Source organism: Sarcophilus harrisii, chromosome 3 (genome assembly GCF_902635505.1).
Source record: "Sarcophilus harrisii chromosome 3, mSarHar1.11, whole genome shotgun sequence".
Lineage (NCBI taxonomy): Eukaryota > Metazoa > Chordata > Mammalia > Dasyuromorphia > Dasyuridae > Sarcophilus > Sarcophilus harrisii.
Genome location: NC_045428.1, coordinates 459,062,522 through 459,088,849, shown reverse-complemented (window position 1 = coordinate 459,088,849; position 26,328 = coordinate 459,062,522). Strand labels below are relative to the sequence as shown.

General features: G+C 38.0%; 1 protein-coding gene across 1 annotated transcript in view; it reads left to right on the top strand.

Annotated features, from left to right (window-relative positions):
- Positions 1-10,691: 10,691 nt before the first annotated feature.
- DCPS (decapping enzyme, scavenger) overlaps positions 10,692-26,328 on the top strand; it is a 52,053-nt gene continuing 36,416 nt past the window's right edge. The window contains exons 1-2 of the mRNA XM_003766353.4: positions 10,692-10,934; positions 13,938-14,112. Of these exons, the coding sequence (XP_003766401.1) occupies positions 10,725-10,934; positions 13,938-14,112 (385 nt within the window). The 5' untranslated portion in view covers positions 10,692-10,724. The remainder of the gene's footprint in view (positions 10,935-13,937; positions 14,113-26,328) is intronic.

The window sequence follows — 26,328 nt, the reverse complement described above, 5'->3', positions numbered from 1 at the left end:
AATGTTTAGAAGAGTTGCACATATTTAACCTATATTGGATTTCTTGCTATCTTGGGGAGGGAGGAGATGAAGAAAGAGGGAGAAAGATTTGGAATACAAGATTTTGCAAAGGTAAATATCAAACACTGTCTTTGAATGTATTTGGAAAAATAAATTATTATTTAATTTTTTCTTTTGCAAATTAAACATGCTTCTTTACTTTCTTATTTTTTTTTTGGTTTATTTTTTTAATCTGTTTTTTTTTACAATGTAACTAAAAGGAAATATGTTTTGCATGACTGCTCATGTATAATCTATTTCAAATTGCTTGGTTTCTCAATGAGGGGGGATGTATAAAAGGAAGAAAAGATTTTGGAAATCTACATTTTAAAATAAAGTTATAATTGGCCTTTTTACATGTAATTGAAAAAAATAAAATATTAAATGAAAAAATATAATTTTAAAGAGATGAATGTTCTGAGCTAGCCTAGAGCCTAGAGGCAACACACACATTGTTGTCACAAAATAAAACTATAGTAACATTATTATTTGTTCTTGGTAATTCTGTATATATTTACTCTAAGTAGCTTTTTGAGATAAGAGCAAATGACAATAGACAATGGAGAAAGTAGAAACAAAATTAAAAGAAAAAGAAAAAGAGGTTACCCAAAGACCACAGATAGTCCAGGAAGATAGGGAATTCCTTGACTCATGATTCCTGCCACCTTTCCAGCTATGGAATGAAGTTTCTAGGGGGGGTAAAAGAGAGATAGCATAGAGAATACTGCCTTTGTGAGGTATCTGGAAACTGTTCTTTCACTCCAAGTTTTGCCCTTACACTTTTGTCAAGGCCGTCAGGACCTGAACCAGGTTGGATTAGGAGGATCAGGTCAGAAAAAAAAATTAAAATCAATAAAACAAAAATAGCCCAGTCACCAAAATTAGTAATAAAAATCTCTTAGGCATATCACTTCATACCTGGTCTTTCCAAAGGAGTTTGACTATAATGATATGGAAAATGGGGAGACAGGGTGGTTCAATGGAAGGAGCATTTGATTAAGATTTAGAAGGTCTGAGTTTGGATTCTGACTCTATCACTAGGCTGGTTGTCCAGGCAAGCCAATAACTTCTCTGGGCCTTAGTTGTTCTGTTTAATAAATGAAAGTCATTCTGCATTACTTATCCCTGTTGTCCCGAGGAAAGAAGAAGTTTGAAAAATTTCAGACAGGAAATGGGGGGAATAATGGCTTCCTATTCCTATTACTTTATCCTTGGAGTTTTTTCTTTCTTTAAAAAAAATTCTATAATTTTTATTTTGCTTTGTTTTAAATCTTCAGGTTTCTCTATTTACACTCTAATTTTCTCTTTAAAAAAAATCCACTTGTAGGGTCCTCTCTGGGCTACTTGCCACTTTTAATTTACACTCACATGCCAGGTCCCTGAGATTATCTGAACCATGGGTTCACAGTACTCTGTAGGCTCATTCTCCTAATTTATAGCTCACAAACTACTACCAGTGAATTGAGCTTTATTTTAGTTAACCCACTGTCTTCCTTTAAGTTCCAATTAAAATGTCATCTACTGGAAGCTCTGTCCCACCCCTCTTGATTCTATCACTTTTCTTATCTTGTTTATTTCCTATTTTTCTTGTTATAAAGCTTGTTTGTACATATTTGCTTGTTGTTTCCCCCATTAGATTAGAAGCTCCTTGAAAGCAGGCACCATCTTTTGCCTCTTTCTGTATCCCCAGCACTTAGCACAGTGTCTGGAATAAATGTTGAATAAACATTTGTTGAGTGCTCTGGAACGCTAATATTACAGAATCCCAATTTTTTCCCCCTTAATATCTTCACTTTGCTTACAGTTGAGTATGATGCCTTTCTTGAGGACATTGCTTTAATGCTAGGATGTGGTCTCCATCTCCAAGTTCTGGCTCAGATGAGATCTAATATAATAGTAGGATCAGACTGGAATTAGTATCCTAGAATCAACAGTGATCTCCAGTCTCCTGAGCCACAAAATTCTGACCCTAGCTTTCTCCTCTCCATGATTTGGTCCCGTTGCAGTTGTTGCTGTTCAGTCATGGCACACCAATACTGGCCAGGGAATTTTCTTGGCAAAGATACTAGAATGATTTGCCATATCCTTCTTCAGTGGAAAAAAGCAACTAAGTTAAGTGTTCTGCCCAGAGCTACACAGTTAGTAAGTGTCTGAGGCCAGATTTGAACTCAAGCTTTGCTTACTCTTGCTCTATCCACTGAGCCAAATAGCCTCCAATCCTATTGCTATTGTTGTTTGATCATTCGAAATGTCTGACTCTTCATGATGCCATGGACCACAGCATACTAGGCCCTTCTAGGCTCCACTATCTCCCAAAGTTTGTCCAGCTTCATGTTTTTACTTCCATGACATTACTCATCTCATCTTCTATCATCCCTTTTTCCCTTTGCCTTCAATCTTTTTCAACATCAGGAGCTTTTCTAATGAGTACTGACTTCTCATTTTGTAGGCAAAGTATTTAAGCTTTAAACTTCCACTGAATTGCCTGAATTAATTTCTTTAAATATTGACTGATTTGATTTCCTTGCTGTCCAAGGGACTTTTAAAAGTAGTCTCTAGAACCATAAAAGTGTTCTTTGATTCTCCTGTTTTTCCATACCAGTGAGTAGGGGGAGAGGCAATTTGCCAATTGCTCCTCTCTATTTTCTTGGCTACTTAACATTCAGAGTATCCTCTGAAGAAACTACAGCAATCAGTTCAAACTCCTGCGCTGTGACCATATTTCCTACAATCATATTTTGCCTTGCTGCTTCTCTTCCCGCTTTCCTAACTTCCTGCTCTGACAACTACAATAAAATCAACATTACTACTGTCCAATTGCTCTTTTCATCATCCCTGTGACTTCCCAAGCCAAAATATCCTTTCCTTCCCATCATTCTACCATATGTGCTGTCACCCCAGTAGAATATAAACTTCTTGAGGGCAGAAGCTGCCATTTTTAATACCTTTATTCTTAGTAATTGCTGACAAAATATCAGGTGGGAAGTGTGTTTCGTTTACATGCAAATGGACTATTCAAAAGTCTAATAACATTGTTGATGAGGTCCAACAAGTCATGATGAGGTTCAAGTCAAGGTGGGAAGTCATCCAGAATGAATTCAAAGGTTCAAACTATCTCCAGGTCAATGGGCAAAACTTTATCATAATGGTAAACAAGCAGGCAAAACCCTAATGAACTCTCAATTAGCCAATGAAGTGATAATATACATAGTGGACAATGGATTCCAGCTCACTTCATTCTCCATTTACAACTCTGCCTAATTTCAACTCCTGGGAACAAGATGCCTTTTCAGAATAAACTTTTAATCTCATCACTATCATGCTAACTCAAACCTTGGATACTACCTCCCTCAGCCTCCTTTCCCCTTAGATCTGAGGGCTAGAGGGTGGAGTACTAAAAACATTTCAAAGTTTTCCCTTTTAGGGAAATGGACTTCCAGCTCACTCCATTCTCCATCTTCAGGTCTCCCTAGTTACAAGTGCATAAAACAAGATCCTACCTCAGTTTCTCCAGCATTACACTCACTTCTGTTTGTGTATTTGTTACTGCACAATTATTACATTGATATGTCAAAGTTTTTCAACCATTCATTCCCAATTGATGGTCACCTGCTTTGCTTCTAGTTTGCTTTGCAGTAGTAAAGTATGCTGCAGTGGATATTTTGGCATATTTCTTTTTGTTTCTGTGTTAACCTTTGTTTCTTCTTTGACTTTTTTGGGATACATGCCCATTAGTAGCATCTATCAATAGGTCAAAGGATATGGACAATTCAGTCATTTTGATGAGGGAGAACCTGAAACTGTCCTCTCTGACTTTGGGGGGGAAGCCATGGGGTGACTCTCCTCTGGAAGAGACTTGCCTCAGGGAATCAAGATAAAGTGGCTTCATTCTGTTATCTTGGTGGGGCTAACTGTACCGTCTATTGAGTTGAAAATTAGTCCAGGACCACTCCTAATTAGCTTGAACTTAAGTGGTCTCATTTAACTGGAAATCTAGGCCCCGGCTTAGTGACAACATTGAAGGAATCTCATTCAATTGATCTTTTAACTCGTAACTTGCAGAGACCTGAAGCAGGACTATGCCTTGTCAAGGAAACTCTCTCTCCTTGGCATAGCTACCTGCCAGGACTCCTGCCCACTGTGAAGACATTCACTTCTCAGAAATAACCCCTCTTTATTTCTCTGCCAGGACCTTATCACTCGGAAGTCAGTCTTCCTAGCAAAAACTGACTTCTGCACTGCCAACAATAAGACTTCCTTTTTGCCACTAATATTTCAGGTGTGAATTCTTTCATGTTGAACCTGTGCCGACCAGAAGGGTATTCTCACACCTCAACTCTGCACTACCACTAACTGCATCAATTTTTATCGCATAATTACAAATTGAAATACTGAGGAGTTGGGCACGATTAATAGCATTAATGTGTCTATCTTTTCCAGTGACTCGAGAATGACTATTTCCATTTTTTGTCATCATTACCAATTTTCATGATACAAGGTGAAATATCAGAATTATTTTAATTTGCATTTCTCTTCCTATCAAAGATTTGGAACATGCTCTCATATGATCATTTATAATTTTCAGTTCTTTTGAGAGCTGTTTATCTCCATTATTGGATATATGCACTGTGGAACTGGGAAATGATTCAGTCATTCTAAAAGGCAATTTGTAGCTTTGCCCCTTGGCCTAATGATATCACTACTAGTCATATTGCTCAGAGATTGAAGAAAAAGGAAAAGAATCCATATATACAAAAAGATTTATAGTAGCTATTTTTGTGGTGGCAAACAATTAGAAACTAAGTGAATGCTCATTAGTTGGGGAACCAATTAGGGCATATAAATGCAATGGGATATCATTGTATTTTAAACATGATGACAATTTGAGAGGAACCTGGAGGGACATGTATAAACTGTTACAGAGTGAACTGAGCAGGACCAGCAGAATAATTTATTCAGTAGTGTGTGGGACAGTAATGACCACAAAAGCAATCACAGATTCTCAGAGTAAAAAAAGCAAAAAGAGGTTTATTACGATCTCAAGAGAAAGGGCAACTCCCATCTGACAAGGCATTTGTCAGTAAAGAAGTACAAAACTGCAAAACACAAGATTAAATAGAACAGAAGCCCCACTGACCTCTTCTCTCCAACTGACTTTTTCTCCCATTGTCTGGGGGAGTCTAGGCTTATACTCTAATCATGGAAATCTATCCCAGAAACAAAAGAATAAATTGCCTTTTTAAAAAAAATTTATATGCTAATTAAGAGGTGATGGGAAACTGGAGGGGAATGTTTATTGAAAACAATTGAACACCTGTAACTTTTTAACTATAGCTTAACTTGGTATTGCAAAATCTGTTTTAAGTTATAATTAGGGCATAAATTGGAAACCATATCCTTCTCAAAGAGTCTTCACTCAATTTATCCCATATAGTAGCAATTACATTGTTAATATAACTTTGGAAAGATTTAAGAACTCTGACTAATGCAGCAACTCAGCATAATTCCAGAGAAACCCTTCTTTTACTTACCTGTAGCAAGGTGATAGACGCAAGATGCAGAATGAGACATACCTTTTTTTGGACATGGCCAACGTGGGAATTTGTTTTACCTGACTATGGAGAACAAAATGTGAAAACTGTGGCTGAAATAGCTCTGGCCTGGGATTCAGGAGTGCTAGGTTTTAGGTCCTGTGACATTTAAAAAGTTCAAGAGGCAAAATTTCTGGGTAATTAATCATTTTATTAATAATGCTAGCATATTACCAAGAAAATGGGTCAGTGATATTCTCAGTTGCCAAAGATGAATCATGGCAATTGGCTCAGATTTATATGCCCTTGGAAGAGTGGGTGTTCCAGAAGATGGCAATCAATTCTGATTGAATTCAAAATGAGCATTACAATGAGAGATGGACCTATTCTAATGAGTGGTTAGGGAAATATAACATTGATTATGTCATTTACTTCTAAATTATACAGCTTGGGCAATCTAAATCCCCACCCTACCAGTATAAAATATAATAGACTTTCCCACCTGGGTGGTATCTGAAATAGACTGAGGACAAAGATAATTCGATCACATTATCAGCAATGTCCTTCAGAGACTGAGTCTTAAAATGAGGACTTTAGAAAAAAGGAAGAACTCTAGATCTCGCCAAATCATTCATTATTAATAATTATTTCTCTTAGTCCTGTTCTCACACTTACTCTGGGTCTCTGATTTCTCTTATAAGATGAAGATAAGATGCTCTCCAAGGTCTCCCATTTCTGATTGTTCAAGTGTCTATGAGATCTGGAATTCATTTTACTCCACTCTAGATCAGGCTTAGCCTAGAGTTGAATGGCTATGATTTTCTATGCTCTCTCCTAGAGGCTTTACCTTTTATGCAAAATGAGAAGTCTGATTAGATGATGCCTAATGTTCACCTAGCTCTAATAGGATACTTTGAAGGTCCGGGGAGTAGTTTGTGTCAAGCCTTCCTGTCCTCAAATACCTGTTTTCCTAAAAATGTTATCACTGAATTTTCACCTTGTTGTCCAGTCATTTTCATATGGCTCTTCATGGCCCCAGAGGGGCTTTCTTGGCAAAGGTAATGGAGTGGTATGCCATGTCCTTCTCCAGTTAATTTTATAAATGAGGAAACCAAGGAAACAAGAGTCCCACAGCCAGTAAGCATTTGAGGTCAGATTTAAACTCAAGATGATGACCTGTCACTTTATCCACATCTCTCTTCTGCTCCTCTGTAAGAAACAAGCATCTTATCAAGAGCTTTACAAACCCTGATTGTATTTCCCTTTGGTTTGGCCATGGTTCATGGCTTGGATTCCCTATTGGCTGTAGGAAAAAATGCCAATATCTGACCTTGATATTCAAAATATTCCAAGATCACAATCCAACTTACCTTTCCATATCTATTTCATATTACTTACCTTTATACATACACAGATTATTCCAGCCAAGAGACTATTTCCCTAAATTCATCATTCTATCCCTAGAAAGTTTTCCTTTATCGTCAATATATAATTTTTTACTGGAAATGGATGTCCATCAGTTGGGCAATAACTGAATAAATTATCGTATATGAATGTAATAGAATATTATTGTTCTATAAGAGATGATGCACAGGCTGATTTCAGAAAAGCCTGGAAAGACTAACATGAACTGATTGCTGAGTGAGGTGAGCAAAACCGGAGAATATTCTACATAGTATCAGATGTGACGATCAACTGTAATGGACTTGGCTCTTGGCTCTTAATATGGATAATTCCAATAGACTTGGGATGGGAAAGGCCAACTTCTTTCAGAGAGAGAACTATGGAGACTGTATATGGATTGAAGCATAGTATTTCATTTTGTTGTTGTTTATTTGCTTTTTCTTTCTCATAGTTTTTTTTCCCTTTTGATCTGATTTTTCTTATACACCATGACAAATATGGAAATATGTTTAAAAGGATTGCACATATTTAACATATCTAATTGCTTGCTGTCTTGGGGAAGGGGGAATTGAGGGAGGAAGAAAAATCTGGAACACAAAGTCTTACAAAATGAATGTTGAAAACTATCTTTACGTGAATTTGGAAAAATAAAATATTATGGGGAAAAATATATATAATTCCTTAAGGTTTGCAAAGTACTTTGGCACAAACTAGATATAGGCTAACATCTTACAACATATACAACATAAGGCCAAAATGGGTACATGATTTATCCATAAAGGGTGATGCCATAAGCCAGTTTAGGAAAGCATGCCAAATCTCTGAATAAGGGCAGAATTTATGACCAAACAAGAGATATAAAGTATTGTGAAATGTAAAATCTGTAATTTTGATTATATTAAATTCAAAAGGTTTGCACAAACAAAATCAAAGCAGCCAAGATAAGATGGAAAGCAGAAAGCTAAGAAAAAATTTTTACAGGAAGTATCCTCGATAAAAGCTTCATTGCTCAAAATTTAGAAAGGTGAGTCAAATTTATAATAAAAGTTAATCCCCAATTGATAAATGGTCAAAGTAATATGGTTAGAAGTTGACACAGAATTCTGAGATTTTCTCAGCCATCAGGAGCTTTATTTACATAAAAATACAGGGACTAGTCCTAAAGAAATGTGTTGGTGTGTGGGTATAGCAGAGGTCTAGCAAGGGAGTCTAACAGGTCTGGGGGAAGAGAGAGAAAAGCACTGGGGTAGCTTATATAGGAAAATTTTGGCACTTTCTCAGGGCTTCTGATGAATAGGAACAGGAAGATAGATGATACAGGGCAAGGATGGGGAAAAGATGTGGTTCTCTGTGACCTCCAAGGCAAACATTGTATATAGTCATGGTTTTATGTGGGAAAGAAGTGTTCCTTTGACTGATGATAATGGCTGAGGACACATTTCTGGGGCAAAATTCAGGGGTTTTGTTCAGGGGTCTGTCTCATCAAAAGGAATGGAACAGGAAGTTTTCATATGAAGAAATAAAAAGCTATGGATAGTGAAATTAAAATGTGCTCTAAAGCACTACTGACTAGAGAAAGGCAAATTAAAACAACTCTGAGGTACTACCCTATACCTCTTAGGTTAGCTAATATGACAGAAAGGAAAATGATAAATGTTGCAAAATTGGGACACTTAGGCACTGTTGGTAGGATTGTGAACTGATACAACCATTCTGGAGAGAAATTTAGAACTATACTCAAAGGGTTATAAAATTATACATACTTTTTGATCCAATTATAATACTCTTAGATCTGTATCACAAAGAGATTAAAAAGCAGATAAAAAGGGGAAGAGATCTATTTGTACAAAAATATTGGTAGTAGATTTCTTTTGTAGCAGTAAAGAATTGGAAACTGAAAGGATATCCATCATAGGAGAGTGGTTGAACAAGGTGCGGTATATGGTTGGAATGGAATACTATTATAAGAAATAACCATCAGGAACTGCCACAAAGTGAAGTGAGCAAAATCAGAATGTTGTACATAGCAAGAACATTGTATGATGATCAGTCATGAACAATTTATTTTCTTTTTTTTTTTTTTTTTTACCAGTAGATGTTAAATATATTAAAATATAACTTAGATACATAATAAGTATACATGACCAAAACATTATTTTGCTGTACAAAAAGAATCAGACTCTGAATTATTGTACAATTAGCTTGTGAAGGAAATCAAAAATGCAGGTGTGCATAAATATAGGGATTGGGAATTCAATGTAATGGTTTTTAGTCATCTCCCAGAGTTCTTTTTCTGGGTATAGCTGGTTCAGTTCATTACTGCTCCATTAGAAATGATTTGGTTGATCTTGTTGCTGAGGATGGCCTGATCCATCAGAACTGGTCATCATCTAGTATTGTTGTTGAAGTATATAATGATCTCCTGGTCCTGCTCATTTCACTCAGCATCAGTTCGTGTAAGTCTCTCCAGGCCTTTCTGAAATCATCCTGTTGGTCATTTCTTACAGAACAGTAATATTCCATAATTTTCATATACCACAATTTATTCAGCCATTCTCCAACTGATGGACATCCATTCAGTTTCCAGTTTCTAGCCACTACAAAAAGGCTGCCACAAACATTCGTGCACATACAGGTCCCTTTCCCTTCTTTATAATCTCTTTGGGATATAATCCCAGTAGTAACACTGCTGGATCAAAGGGTATGCACAGTTTGATAACTTTTTGAGCATAGTTCCAAACTACCTCCAAAATGGTTGGATTCCTTCACAACTCCACCAACAATGAATCAATGTCCCAGTTTTCCCACATCCCTCCAACAATCATCATTATTTTTCCTGTCATCTTAGCCAATCTGACAGGTGTGTAGTGGTATCTTAGAGTTGTCTTAATTTGCATTTCTCTGATTAATAATGACTTGGAGCATCTTTTCATATGACTAGAAATAGTTTCAATTTCTTCATCTGAGAATTGTCTGTCATGAACAATTTATTTTCAGCAATACAGTGATCCAAGAAAATTTCAAAGGATTCATGATGAAAAATAATATACACCTCCATAAAAGAACCGATGGAGTCTGAATGCAGATCAAAGCACACTATTTTTCATTATTCAAAAATAAAATAAATATTCAAAATAAATAATATATTAATAATAAATAAAATATAAATAAATAAAAACAAATATAAATATTTAAATAAAATATAAATGTAAATATAAAAATATATATTAAAATGTAATGATAGATTTGGAAATGTTATTTGCAGGTACTGCACATGTATCACCTATAACAAATTGCTTATTTTCTCAGGGAAGAGAGTGGTAGGAAAAGAGTGAGCCAAAGAATTTGCTACTCAAAATTTTTAAAAAATTAACGTTAAGCTTTTGCAAGGCTGAATGTTGAAAACTATCTTTGCAGGTATTTTGAAAATAAAAAACCATTATCAAAATAAAAAAACCCAAAAGAATAAATGCTAAAATTTGTTTTTACACATAATTGTGGGGAAAAAACCATTTTCTAAGTGTAAAGGGAGCAACGATTGAGCATCAATTCTTAAACGCAATCCACAGCCGGGTACGTGAGTAGAATCCCATTTATGGCTTCAGCCAGACTCGGAGAGAGAGGATTTAGGATCCGCGGAATGCTGGGAATTGTAGTCCAACTTGGACTACAGGAACTCCAGACGAAACCGCGAAGAGTCTAAAGGCGCCATTTCTTCCAGCGCATGCGCACGCCACAGAAGGGGGCAGCATGGAGGAGCCATCAGTTCAAGCCGGCAAGAGGAAACGCGAGGAGGAAGAAAAGAAGGAGGAATCCGACCGGGTTCCTGGACCAGGAGGAGATAAAGAGGTCATTGGGAACGGAACCACTGCCTCCGCCCGTTTTCCTTTCTCCGGCTTCCGGCTGCAGAAAGTGCTCAAAGAGTCCTCGCGGGATAAAATCATTTTCCTCCATGGGAAGGTACCATTCATCCCGCTCTTCGGGGGGGAGGGGTGAGGCGGAAGGCCTGTACCAAGTGGCTTAGGTGGCGGGAATGTGCCAATGAGTGAATAAGGAAGGCGGGATGTACCAATCACTGAATAAGGGAGGCGGGCTGTACCAATGAGTGAATAAGGGAGGCGGGCTGTACCAATGAGTGAATAAGGGAGGCGGGATGTACCAATGAGTGAATAAGGGAGGGGGGATGCACCAATGAGTGAATAAGGGAGGCGGGATGTACCAATGAGTGAATAAGGGAGGCGGGATGTACCAATTGAATTAGGGAGGCGGGCTGTACCAATGACATAAGGGAGGCGACCAATGACTGAATAAGGGAGGCAGGCTGTACCAATGACTGAATAAAGGAGGCGGGATGTACCAATGACTGAATAAAGGAGGCGGGATGTACCAATCACTGAATAAGGGAGGCGGGATGTACCAATCACTGAATAAGGGAGGCAGGATGTACCAATGAGTGAATAAGGGAAGCGGGATGTACCAATGAGTGAATAAGGGAGGCGGGATGTACCAATGACTGAATAAAGGAGGCGGGATGTACCAATCACTGAATAAGGGAGGCGGGATGTACCAATCATTGAATAAGGGAGGCGGGATGTACCAATGAGTGAATAAGGGAAGCGGGATGTATCAATAATTGAATAAGGGAGGCGGGCTGTACCAATGACTGAATAAGGGAGGCAGGATGTACCAACTGGGACTAGAAAAGGGAAAGTGATTGCGTTTCTCAGCTTTAAACAGAGAACTGGAGCATGATTTATTCATTCATTCTGTTGTTTTAGTCCTTGCGAGATGTACCTGGTGGACTGCTGTTCTTGACTCTGACACTTTAATTTCTTCTATAACCCAAAGCAATAATAATAATAATAATAGTAAATGATAATAGTCTCATTTGATCTTCACAAAAACCCTGGGAGGTAGGGGCTCTTTATTACCCCCATTTTACAAATGGATATACTGAGTCAAACAGGCTCACTGTGCCACCTAACTGGCTCCATCACATCTTGCAAGCTCCTTGGGGGCAGGGACTGTCATTTTCCTCCTTTTGTATTCCCCAGAATTTAATAAATATTTATTGAATTAGCCTGCAAAATGAGGTAAATACTTGTCCTACCTACCTTGCAGAGTTGCTTTGAGAGCAATACTCTTTTGACTTTAAGGTACTTTAATAATGTGAATTATAATAAGAATTATTATCACTAAGCACTAAGAGAAATTCTAATTGTGTTGGAAATGTACCCCCTGGAGGAAGTATCTCCTACCTGTTTTAATGTGGGAGGCAGAACAAATGTTTTTAATAATAATAATAGCTTCCATTTTATTTAGCTATTTAAGTTTGCAGAAGTGCTTTGCAAATCTCCTTTGAGTCTCACTATAACAGTGGGAGGTAGCTGCAGTTATTGTCCCCTTATAGATAAGGAAACAGGTTCAGAGAGGTTAACAGATTTATTTGCCAAGGTCATACTCTTAATAAGTGTCTGAGGCAAGATTTAAGCTTAGTCTCCCTGTCTCCAGATCCAGCAGTCTATCCACTATGTCATCTTGCTGACTTTTATTGTTAATAAAATTATAACTAGTAATTGTATTAATAAATATGAGGACCACACACAAAAGGGAGCTGAGAAGTCACTAGACACAATGTTCCAGGTGCTAAAAAATCTAAGATAAAAAATTGAAACAGTTTCTAATCTTAAGGAGCTCAGCAGGGAGACAGTCTTTGAGAAATTATAATCATTAGTCATTTTAGTTGGTAATTGGTTAGTAATAGCAAGGAGGATACCTCTTAGTCTGGTAAGGTCCATAGAGCTTGTAAGATTGGCTTCTCTCCACAGCAAGAGTTGAAGTCAATAGGCCTAGGCTTCTGTGGCTTTGGTGTGTCTTTTGGCCCCTCATGTCTTCAGTCTGAAGCCCCTACTGATGATAATGACCAAAGAACCCTTTAATCTAGTAGGGATGACATTTAAATTCTAAATCTGGTTTCAGTACTCACTGATGTGTGATATTGAACAAGTTTCTAAGTGATAGGACAGTCTCCAGAGACCAGGAGGATAGTGTGTATATTTATATATATATATATATTTTTTTTTATAATTTCTCCAGTCGTATGAAGTCCTTTCTTTCTTTTTTTTTTTTTTTAATTATTATAGTAACTTTTTATTGACAGAATCCATGCCAGGGTAATTTTTTTACATTATCCCTTGCACTCATTTCTGTTCCGATTTTTCTCTCCCACCCTCCACCCCCTCCCCTAGATGGCAAGCAGTCCTATATATGTTGAATATGTCCTAGTATATCCTAGATACAATGTATGTGTGCAGATCCAATTTTTTTGTTGCACAGGGAGAATTGGATTCAGAAGGTAGAAATAACCTGGGAAGAAAAACAAAAATGCAAACAGTTTACATTCATTTCCCAGTGTTTTTTTCTTTTGGGTGTAGCTGCTTCTGTCCATCATTGATCAATTGAAACTGAATTAGGTCTCTTTGTCAAAGAAATCCACTTCCATCAGAATACATCTTCATACAGTATCGTTGTTGACGTATATAATGATCTCTTGGTTCTGCTCATTTCACTTAGCATCAGTTCACGTAATTCTCTCCAAGCTTCTCTGTATTCATCTTGCTGGTCATTTCTTACAGAACAATAATATTCCATAACATTCATATACCACAATTTACCCAACCATTCTCCAATTATGGGCATCCACTCAGTTTCCAGCTTCTAGCCACTACAAACAGGGCTGCCACAAACATTTTGGCACATACTGGTCCCTTTCCCTTCTTTAGTATCTTCTTGGGGTATAAGCCCAATAGAAACACTGCTGGATCAAAGGGTATGCACAGTTTGATAACTTTTTGGGCATAATTCCAGATTTCTCCAGGAGGATAGTGTGAAGTCAGACAGGTGATGGGTTATCCCAGCTCTAGTGATTGCTCTGAGTTTCCCTGATTCTTCCTATCTCCACAGGTAAATGAGACTTCTGGGGATGGAGAAGGGGATGATGCAGTTGTCATTCTGGAGAAGACTCCCTTTCAAGTGGACCAGGTGGCTCAGCTCCTTCTGGGGAGTCCTGAACTCCAGCTGCAATTCTCCAATGACATCTACAGCACCTACAATCTGTTCCCACCAAGGCTGCTGAGCGGTGAGCATGGGGGTAAAAAAGGCAGGAAGAATGACAATGGGAGACTACATAGGCTGATTTGCAGGTTTCTAGTTTTCTGGGAGTATATTAACTGGGGAGTAGTCATGGGCTAGAGAACACAATCGCCTGTGACACAATGAAGAGCAGGAATTGGCAGAATTTGAGATTTTCCCTACAGCATATTTTTCATTTTGAAGAATAACCATCCATCCATTTCTGCATTATTGTTGTGAGGTAAAAGCTTACCAATTTTCCTTTAACAATTATATTCTAATTTCTTTTTTAATCACATCTGTAAATGCAATACACTCTTTGCAAGGCATTCTGTGGTTTCATTTCTTGCTTTTGGCTTGACTTTTGCTTACACTTAAGTATAAAAACACTGATTTACATTTATGAATCTTGCAATTGTCTTTTTGATTGATTCAGTCTTGGCCTCTTCATCAAAAAAGGTTTTGTTTTTTGTTTTTTTTCTGCTTTGAAATGTCTTCAAATCCTTGATGTGCAACAAATACATTTGCAAGAGAGAATGCAAACATTTGGGTCCTTTATTTGAATAAATCTCAATTTAGCTGTCTAAAAAATCTGAAATAATTGGCCATTCTGGATTTGCTTGTTTTGAAGTTGTCATTTTGTTAAATGTACTCGTCAATTTACAAGGGTGGGATATAATCATAGCAAAAGGCACTGTGATGAGTTATGAACCATCATACTTTCCAAACAAAAGACTCTTTTGGTCATGTTCTTACTCCTGTTTGGATAATTTTCTGCTACCATAAACATTCTACTCACAAAATTATGGAATTCTCCTTTAAAGACTATTCCGTTTTCATTTTTATAGTCACCCCTATCCCTACAATTGTTCCTTTTTGATATTTTTTTGGCAAATATATCAATTTTCCTGTTTTTAATTCATTTTTAGGGTGAATTACTTTAGTTTTTGTAGTCTCTACTAGATGATGCTGGGCTATCATCATCTCTTTTTTTTTTTCTAGAAGTACTCTATTTTTTTTTTTTTTTTTAATTTAATAGCCTTTTATTTACAGGATATATACATGGGTAACTTTACAGCATTAACAATTGCCATACCTCTTGTTCCAATTTTTCACCTCTTACCCCCCCCACCCCTTCCCCTAGATGGCAGGATGACCAGTAGATGTTAAATATATTAAAATATAAATTAGATACACAATAAGTATACCTGACCAAAATGTTATTTTGCTGTACAAAAAGAATCAGACTCTGAAATATTGTACAATTAGCTTGTGAAGGAAATCAAAAATGCAGGTGTGCATAAATATAGGGATTGGGAATTCAATGTAATGGTTTTTAGTCATCTCCCAGAGTTCTTTTTCTGGGCATAGCTAGTTCAGTTCATTACTGCTCCATTAGAAATGATTTGGTTGATCTCGTTGCTGAGGATGGCCTGGTCCATCAGAACTGGTCATCATATAGTATTGTTGTTGAAGTATATAATGATCTCCTGGTCCTGCTCATTTCACTCAGCATCAGTTCGTTCTCCAACTGATGGACATCCATTCAGTTTCCAGTTTTTAGCCACTACAAAAAGGGCTGCCACAAACATTCGTGCACATACATATCCTCATCTCTTTTGAATAATTTCTGCTTTGTGCAGAACACTGTGTCATGCTGAAAGAAAGAACTTGTTTAGACTAAGCCAAAACCTCTGCTCTTATTAAGTTTAAAGTCTGGTGGAAAAGTGAAGGATATATTGGAAGAGAGGAGAAGAAAATGAAAGTAGTAAGACTTGCTAGAAAACTATTGGAGTAGTGGCAAGTGGCAAAAAAAAGGCCTTATACTAGGATGTTAGCATTGGGATTAGTTGAGGGCAGGATGAAAGCTGTAATATTCTTCTCTAAAATGTAATATTCTCTGTTGAGATTTTCTTGGGGTCTCTGGAGGCAGCCTTCATTTCAGTTCAGTAATCACCACAAGTATAGCCAGAGATTAAAGTCCAAATCCTTTATTGTCTTTTTCTAAGTCTTGTCTCCTTTCCTGTGGCCCAGTTAGCTTTCTTATAGTCCAGATCCTTTATTATCTCCTTCCTGGAGCTGGGCAGCTTTCTGGAGAGCCTTTCAGTCTGGCCTTGATTCCGAGAGCTTGAGCTCCCGCCTGCCTTCTCTGGCTTCTGAATCTCCCCGACTTCCTTTGTGCTTCAGCCTCCAGCCACAACAAAGGTGGAAGATGGAATGAATCTGTTTCAGCCTCCGAGAGCTTCTAGTGCTTTCTGGCCCTGAGAGCTTCTTGCTTATATTCTGTACACTGAGTACACACCAATCATTATATCACTAGGAAACCATTATTTGTTGTAGGATTAAATCAAGGCTAAACTAGATTTAACCATTGTCTCCTCGATTCCACTTAGTACCTTGTTTCAAGTTCTGGCCCATAACATCTCCTTGTAGTATTAAATCAAACATACTGAACCATGCTAAATTAGATAATTATTGTCTCTATCAATTCCATTGACTTAGTACCTTGTAAGAATCCTTTGTTTCAAGTTCAGAGTTCTGGCCCATAACATATAGCTGTTGCAAAGATAGATTCAACAGGGTTTGATAACTCATTAGATATAATAGATGAAGGAAAGGAAAGAATCAAAGATAAAAATGTTTGTTGAATTGAATGACAGTTGCTAAGATTTCCAGCATAGGAGACTGTTGAGTGGTGATGCATTGATAGAAATTTTGATATAAACTTGGTTCTGGATGTATAAGTTTGAGATGACAAAGGGATATGCAACTAAAAGTTGTCTAAATAGGGAGAAATTTGAGTCTAGAGTTTAGAAGAAAGGTCTGACATGAAAATACTAATTTGGGAGTTATCCACATAGGAGAAGTGGTATTTGAAATTGTGAAAGAGAATAATATTACCAAAGAATAGATTATAAAAAGGCTATATTACTAGAGCATAACCTTGAGGGAAGAGGATATAGTGATATTACAGAGAAAGTTTAAAAGGATTAACCTGAATGAGAAGGAAGAGTAGCTCATTTTCTGTCACCTGAGGGAATTGAGTGATGATGCTGAGAATTTGGTGAATAGAAGAGAGGAGCTGAGATAACTAAGTTTGGATTTCTCATTTTTCTGAGGGAAATAGGAAGCAAAATATTTTGCTTTAAATATTGTGAATAAGAATACTATTGAAGGCCAAAGGAGTTTGGGGAAGCTTTGGAATAGCTTCTTCCCCTCTCCTTCCCCCATTCCCATTCAGCCTAAGTGATAGTTTACTTATTCCAAGCCTTATTGCCTTCTACTCAATTGCTACAATGTCTGTATTCTCCACAAAAATCACAGAATCTGAAGTGAACAATAATCCAAAGGCTATCTATTCCAACCCATATTTTAGTGGGAGTCCCCTTACCTCATCCCCAACCAGTGGTTATCTAAGCTTTACTTCAAGGCCTCTGGTGAAGGAAAACTCACTACTTTCCAGGGCACTTCATGATACCTTTGTGTAATTCAAATTGTTTTGTTTTGTTCAGGAATGTAAAAATGTTTTTGTGGGTTTTTTACCCACACACACAAAAAATTGTTTTTTATTCACTCACTCAAATTCATAATAAATTATCTTCAAACTTGGTTAAAATTAACAGCAAACCATGATGTATTTTATCACCTGAATCCAGTAATTGATAGTTTTATGATTTTCTTAAACATCAACCTTTATTTAACTCACTTTCTCCAACTGACTTCTCTGAAGTTAGAGACAAATACTGTTTTGTTCCTTGCATCATAGTTCCGAATAGTGGAAGACTTTTCCAGAAAATTAGAACATGTTACCTCCCATACCTCCACCCATCCCCTTTGTCAGGTTCCTTCTCATCTTGAGAAATTTCAATGACTTCAACTTCAACTTAACAGAGAGGCTGTACAATTCTTGCAACTTACTCCTTTTTCAACCATATTCACATAATTTCCAAGCATGGAAGTGATCTCTGAGGCCTTTTTTTTTTTTTTTTTAAGATTAGATCTCCCCATCTCTCCCAGACCATACTCTACTGTCAATTAGCAGGAATTTTGACCTGCCCCATTTCTGGATTCATCCTTCCTTAGGAAGTTTAGTGGTCTCCCTAAGCCCAGGACTCACTATATTGGTTCCACATTTAATGTAGTCACTCAGGCAGCTTTAACCCTGTTGTAGCTCAATCTCGCCAACTTCTCCAAACTCATGCGTTTCACCAGCCTTCCCCTCTCTGAGTAGCAAGAACTACAGGGTGTGTGCCACCATGTCTGACACTGAGGAGCTTTACCAGCTGTGTAATGAGAACAGCAGTCACTTTTAGTATTTTGTAAGTTATTTCAATGCTAGTTTTGTTTTATTTTGTTTTAAGGGGTGTTTTATGAGTTAATGATTCTCAGACTGGAATGCACTAGGTACTGCCAACTCTTAGAGCTCTGTCTTCATTAGTGCCCTATATGGCATTTAGTCCATCAGTAACTCAATCTTTCTTTTCATTAAGTGATACATCACTTGTTTTATTTACCTTTATTACATCTGTTTTATCAGAAAGTTTACCAGCTGTTCATTTAACTTTTCTTTTTTATAGTCACTATTTGTAATCTCTAACAATGATTTCTTAAATCTACTTTTCACTTTAGGATTCTTTTACTTTTGCATTTCAAAAGCATGACATCACCCTTTGTCATAAAAATTTCTCCCATCTTTTCTAGAATCATGACTATCTTTAAGGTTCAGGGTCAGTCTTTCATTTCCAAAAACCACACAGCCAACAGCTGTAGCAGTGGTCAACATCTTAAGCTGGGTTTTTTTTTCTTTTGTGATCAACAAAACCTTTTACCACAAGAAGTAGTGATCCAAATTTTAGCTTGTTCAAAACCAATGTACCAAGTGCTTCTCCTTTAATATATTCAGCAATTACTGACCAAGGGCTTATGGCAACATATGCAATTTGAAGATCAGGTACAAGACATTGGATGTAAGAGACCTTTTTTTTTTGGTAAGAAACAAGGAACAACTTATACAATAAGAACAACATTATAAAGATAAACAGCTTTGAAAGACTTAAGAACTTTGATCAATGTGATGTTTAAACGTGTCTCCAGGATATTTAATGATGAAGCATGTTATTCTCTCTTCTTCAGCACAAGTTTATTGGAACTGCCTTGAATCACCTCATTGTTGAAAAGAGCCAAGTCCCTCACTGTTGATCTTCACATCATCTTGTTGCTGTGTGTAATGTTCTACTCACTTCACTCAGCATCAGTTCGTATAAGAATATCCAGGCTTTTCTGAAATCAGCCTGCTGATCATTTCTTATAGAACAATAATATTCCATTACATTCATACAGCATAACTAATTCAACAATTCCCCAACTGATAGGCATCCATTTAATTTCCAGTTTCTTGTCACTAGAAAAAAGGGCTGTTGAAGCCTTTTTTTAATAGGCATCTTGGAGCTCACATTTCTGATCTCTGGCTACATTAATAAAATATGGAAAGAGAGGATTTCTATCTCTGTTAAACTTCATGACGTTCATTGTTTCTGCTTTTTCATCCATTATTTTTCTATCCTTTAGTGCAATATTCTCCTTCATGCAACTTTTTTCATTTTATCATATATTATGTTGCCACTTTATTAGCATCCATTTGCAGAAATCGCAGCCTTCTGAGGGATTTCTTCAGGGATTGTGACAGCTTTAGGCTGCTCCTTCAGCTCAGCAGCTGAAGCTCCCAGCCTCAGTCCTCTTCTGATCTTCCCCAGATTTGCCTCTTTGCTAATCTTGCAAAGCCTTCCTTAGCAATGTCTGGGCAAGGACAATGGCCGGGGTAGGGGTTGTTCCCAGGCTCTTTGTCTATTTCAGTAGTGACATCCTGAAATCATATTTTGATATTTGTTCTTCAAGTCTTTCACTTCTACAGTCTCTCCATATTTTGTTACCTTGAGTCTCCCCCAACTTTGTTCAGTGAATCACAATTGACTCCTTGGCCTCATAGTAACAACAACAGCATCTGCTAAGATTGACACCTTAGAGCATTGGGGCTCCACATTTGACGTCTTTAACATAAACACAAGTCATATGGAAGAACAGTGATTGTCCTGGATTCTGGTTCTAGCTGATGAAAAAATGAGAGCAGCTAAAGCATTTTTGCAGGAGGTGGAGGTTGTGGATAGGGAGGGGGGTCAAGCAGGTGCTCAAAGCATGTCATCAGTAACAGAGAGGGGCTGACAACTCTAATTATTAAGCCTGTCTTTCTCATATATGACCAAACTCTTCCTCTTTGCTATATCTGCCTTTTGGTTCTAATTCTGCTTTCCTGGACTAGACAGTACAAGTCTATTCCCTTTTCCATATGCCAGCCTTTGATGACCACAATCATGTCTCCCCTAAGCCTTCTCTTCCTAGCCTAAATGCTAAATTTTCTCCCATCAGTCCTTATGTAGTATGGCCCAAGTTAGATTTGGAGATTCCCAATCCACAGAGTTGTGGGGATGGGAAGTTTTTACTAAAGGGATACACAGCATCTAATATATGATGTGATACTGATGGTAAGTACAATATGATAGAATCTTGTAACTGGAAGCAGGATTTAAAATGCTCCTGATAATGAACAAAATAATAAACAAAATAATGTCATTTAGATTATTTTATATCTACATATGTATTATTTTAGTGTATCATATTTTTCCAGAAAAAAACTTTTTAAAACTTTTTCTTTTTTTATGATAAATTTGACTAACATGAACTTTTTTTCTTAATTTAAAAAAATTTTTTATTATAGCTTTTTATTTACAAGATATATGCATGGGTAATTTTTCAGCATAGACTTGCAAAATCTTCTGTTCCAACTTTTCCCCTCCTTCCTCCCATTCTCTCCCCTCGATGGCAGGTAGACCCATACATGTTAAATAGTAACATGAACTTTTCATATACAAATAAGAATAGGAAAAAAATTGTATATGAAACCATAAATCTCTTACAGTTTTTTTAAAAGAATACATTACATATAACACATTAGTATCAATTCTGTCCCTTCTGAATCTTCTTCTGCCCTCTTCAGAATAACTATTAATTAGATGAGCATTGTGAGTCCCACTCCGTACAATTTCAGTTGCTTTCTTTGGCGTGAGTTCCACTGAGGGTGGCTCCATGGGTTCCTTTTGACTTGTGATGACCTGCCACAAAGAGGAAATTGTTTGTCACTCAGGTGTTCACACACATAGCCCCCAGTTAGGGCTGGTGTTAGGCTTTAAGAACTTGGAAGGGACTGCAGAATTTGGCTCCAATTCCCTCATGATGAGGAGAGGTGATACGACCCACTTTTAAGATCCTTTCGGGCAGCGACGGTGTCTTGAACATCTCCCCTTTTGCGGGAATTGCCCAGGAAAGGTGTTTGATAAAAATGTTGAATGAAGAGTCCCTGATCCTCAAATCCTGATTCAGTTCTGGGCAAGTCAGAGAACAGCCACAAGGTGGCGGTGTTACCTCGCCACTCAGCACAAGCCCAGCCAGCAAATCCCTCCTTGGAGCAGGATGGGAGGCCAGCATCCCTTTCCTTTGAGTCTCCCTCCATGGCTCTCCGCAGGATTTCCTCATATCTCTCTCCTTGTTCCTGCCCCTTAAAAATATTATAATAACTATATTTCAGTCTAAAATTAGTTTCTTTTGTCACCCCATGTGTTTTATTTTATGCATTTAAAAACATTCTGAGAAGGGGTCTATAAGCTTCATCTCTGGACATATATCCTACGGATTCCTTTCTTAACTGTCTTTTCTTTTTATCATTTAATTAACAAGTGTTTATTAAGCATCTACTCTGTGCCCTGGCATTGAACTGGATGGTAGGGACACAAAACCACTCTGTCTACTAGGGAACTCATCTGCCCTCCAGAGTTCTTCTCTCACTTCAAGAGATCTCTTCCATTACCATGTTTCTCCCTGTCTGCAGGGTTCTCCCAGCTCCTTGGCCTGCTGCTGCATTTTTTCCCTCAACTTTTCTCGTATGCCCTTTGTTAGGGTTCTTCCCAAACTGTTGCAGCTCAGAGATGCTTAAAGATCATCTAATTCAACCTTTTTCTTTTACAGGCGATCTTCGAGTTAAATAACTTGTTCAAGGATGCATAAGAAATTAGTGGTAGAGTGAGGACTAAGTCTTAGGCTTCCTGACTCACAGTCTAGTGCCTTCTCTGCATTGTTATTCTTGAGGTGAGATTGTGGTAGAAACCTTTGTGGTTTGATAGCTGATGGCTCATCTTGGTATTCTTCCAACTAAGCAGAATAGGTCAAATATTAGAACATTTCCCTTAGGCCCCCCGGCTTTATCTAATTGCATTACTCAGATACTCTTGAATCTCCCATCATCAGAGTCCAATCTGTGAGATTTTAATGACCTCTTACCTGGAGAGGAGATATTTTTGAGAAAGGGAGGCGGGGAGTTAACTTAGGAGCCAGGATTGCTTTCTGAAAAGGTCAATTGTTTCCCAGGATATAAAACAGGGGAATGGAATCTCTAGTTCAGTAGGAGGTAGGAATCTATGGTTGAAGGGAATGGGGGAGGGCTATCCAAGGTAGGGAGGAAAGAGGGCAACCAGGTTTTGGGAGCCATGTCCTAATAGGTTTCCAAGAAACTTTGGGAATTTAGCCTCAAGCCAGTATTGTCCTCCCTAATTTTATATGGAGGAAACCCAATCTTCCAAGAGTGGAGCAACGCCCAGAAAGAATCACCAGAGCAGCCACTGCAGGCTTATACAGAAGCCTTTTTTGAAATTACTCTTAGTGAGAGTTTTCAGTTCAGGTTTTTTCCTTTGAGGGTTTTGAGTTTTACTTCACTTCTGTTTATGTTGAGCATGCCTTCCTCTTTGTGTTTTGAACAGTTATCTTCATTGGAACTTTTCTCTCTCTCTCTCTCTCTCTCTCTCTCTGGGGAAATTGTAATCGAGAATATTAAAGAGGAAGATTGGTGCAGCTGTTGTGGCTACACAGAACTTTCATGCCAGGGTGACTTTGGCCCTGGACGCAATTGTACAATGTAACTGAGTTCTCTAGCAGCTGGAGAGGAAGACTGGGTACCAGGCACTCGGGGCTCACTCCATCACAGGCCAGCACAGGGCTTTGGCAATGTCCCATCTTATCATGGGTCTCCTCTTCAGCTCTTTTTTGCAGCTGAGCCAGAGGACAGTAGTCATTAGAGTGAGGACAGTAGTTAAAGGTACTAATGACCAAAAATAGTCTTGACCAGATCTCTTCTAAAGAGAAATCACTTCCTGCCCCTAGATTTTAGCTGCTTCTTCTATATAAGTATATAACTAACTTCTATATAACGAGAAACTAGATCATCTCTGAGTCCCTTCCTGACAGTAACAGTTTAAGAATCTAGGGCTGTGTAGCCAGCAGTGTGGCTTTACTCATTCTAAATCAGTAGAGAGGAATGTAGCTTTGAGAAAGCTTAGATTGAGCAAAAGCCCACTGTGGCCTGGGTTAGATCAGAGTAGAATGTTGCTGAGACTTGAAAGGAAGATTTCTGTCCATGCCTTGCTTCTTTCTATATCTCTAGTACTTATTAATATGGTATCTGGCAAATAGTAGCTGCTTAGTAAATACTTATCAACCAACTCCCTGAATTGGCTTTGAAACTGGTGTAGTAAAAAAAAAAAAAAAAAAAAAGTAGTGGCCTGGGCCCTGGGTTTGATTTGGTCTCTGCTACTCATGGGATTGTGAGCAAGTTACCTACTCTCTGCAGGCTTATTTCCTTGTTTGTATAATGAGAAGGTATGATTGGTTAATTTCTAAGGTGTTTTCTAGTTCTAGAGCCTTAAATTTTCTTTTATTGAAGCCATAGACTGTTCCTCTTTAGAGAGAGATCAGTTAACATTTAAAAGAGAGTTGAGGGCTTTCCAGATGTATTCTCTCTATAGCACGGTCGATAGAAGGCCAGATTGATCAGTTCTTGCAAGCCAGACCCAGCTAGAAAGTTTGTGTTCTGAGCAACTAGAGTCCTTGTGGCATGAAAACCTGAAGCCTCGCTTTCTGCAAAGATGACCTACATTTCTTGGGATATTTCAGGATCTCCTCTAACTTCCCTAATAAATGCATACGTGTGACTAGCAGTCATGTGGAGCACATTAGTCAGGAAACAAAAAGTTATTGAATAATTTCTGTGTGTAAGTGTGTAAAGCTAAAGAGCTAAAGGGCTGTTACAGCGTACAAGAAACTTACTTAGATGCTAAGTGGAGGAAGAAGACATACACATATGAAAAGTTAATAATCTAAGGTAGCATATCACTTACTCTATCTTCAGGCGTTTATGTGTTTGTTTACAGACATCTTCTATGTGCTTGGCATGGTGCTAGACACTTGGGAAACAAATACAAAGAATGAAAAGAGCCCAACTTAAATTCTCTGGAAAGAGATAATGTACAAATATATATTTTTACAGAATAAAGGTAGAATCAATGCATAGTAGTTTAGGAGAAAGGGGCACTAGCCATTGGAGAGATGGGGGAAAGTTTCAACTACTCATGGAAGCAAGAAACATGAGCTTGGATAGACTTTGAGAGATAATGGAGGATAGAAGGGACTGGTGCTGTGGTACCTGGGGTCACAAAGAGTTGGCCATGACTGAAGGACAACAAGTGAAGAGCTGAATTATAATAAATGTAAGGGATTCTACAAGGTAGAGGTGACAAGAGTGTATCCCAGGCATGAGGGACTGTTAGGGCAAAGCCACAGAGGCCAAAATGGGGGTGTAGATGATAGCAAAGAGGCTGGTTTGGTTAGCCTGAAGAATGTAGAAAAAAGGGAATGATGTATAATGAAGCAGGAAAGGTAGGTTGAACCAGGTTGTGAAGGACTTTATGTTTTGACTCTAAAGTTGGTAGGGAAACATTGGACTTTATTGAAATGGCATGGTCTGACCTGCTTAAGACAAATCACTTTGGCAGATATAAAGAATGAATTGGAATAAGAAAAGACTTGAGACAAAAAGACCAGTTAGGAGCTGTTAAATTGTTGATCCTAGCAAGAAGTAATGAGAACCTGAACTAAGTTGGTAACTATGTGAATAAGGCAAAGGGGATAGATACATGAAATGTTGGAGATAACAATGGCAAGTTTTGGCAACTGAGTGGATCTATATGAAGTGAGGGAGAGTAAGTAAAGGGGTTGTGGACCCAGGACTTTGGGAGCATAATGGTGGTCTGGACAGAAATAAGAAATTTCATAAAACTAGTGGATCTGAAGGGAATGCATTCTGTGTTAGACATATGTTTGAGATTTCTATGGGATAATCATGATATAGGAATGGAATTCAGGAGAGAGACTAGGGCTGGATATATAAATCTGTCAGTTGTTTTTCCTCTCGGATACTGGATTAGCTATCCTTGAGCTCAGTTAAAAGAGTAGCACTCTTGGAGACTCAAGAGAGCTGATGTGGTCATAAAATGAGAGAGTAAAAGGAGAGAACAAAAGATGGTCCAGAATAGAACCTTGGGATTCATCCACATTTTAGGTAAAGAACCAACCAAGGAAACTGAGAAGGAATGATCAAATGGTAGGAAGACAACCTCTATGATGTTATTTGTGTATATTTCCTCCAATAATTCTGATCCCAATTCATCAGTTCCTTCCCAAATATTCAGATTCTTGTCTCTGCCTTCCCATAAGCTCTTTGCAGGGGTCCATTTGATGTGCCAGGGTCTTTTTCCTTGCTCTTTTCCAGCATTAAGAATCTACCAGTAAGGTCATCCTGCCATCTAGGGGAGGGGGTGGGGGGGTAAGAGGTGAAAAATTGGAACAAGAGGTTTGGCAATTGTTAATGCTGTAAAGTTACCCATGCATATATCCTGTAAATAAAAGGCTATTAAAAAAAAAAAAAAAAGAATCTACCAGTAAAGTGCACAACCTGTCCATCAAATGTTATCTCTTGCTGTTGCCATCTGATCAACCCATCTTTTTTTTTCCACTCATACGATTCTTTGATGACACCTTTTGTTCTTGTCCTCCTCTATCTGACTATTTTGATGTGCTGAGCCTGCTCACAAAGGCCTTCTCTGAGAGCCCCATTGTGGTGTGGAGCTGACACTGGATTCTTGCAGACAAAGCACATGTCCAGGTGGGTTCTACCCTGCAGGAAAGCTCAATCCCAGCAACAGACAAAGTTTGCTTTCCGAGCCAACCTAGCTAAGTTCAGAGAAGCTCACCAGTTGGCCAGGCGCGGGATAGATTCTTTGGCCAC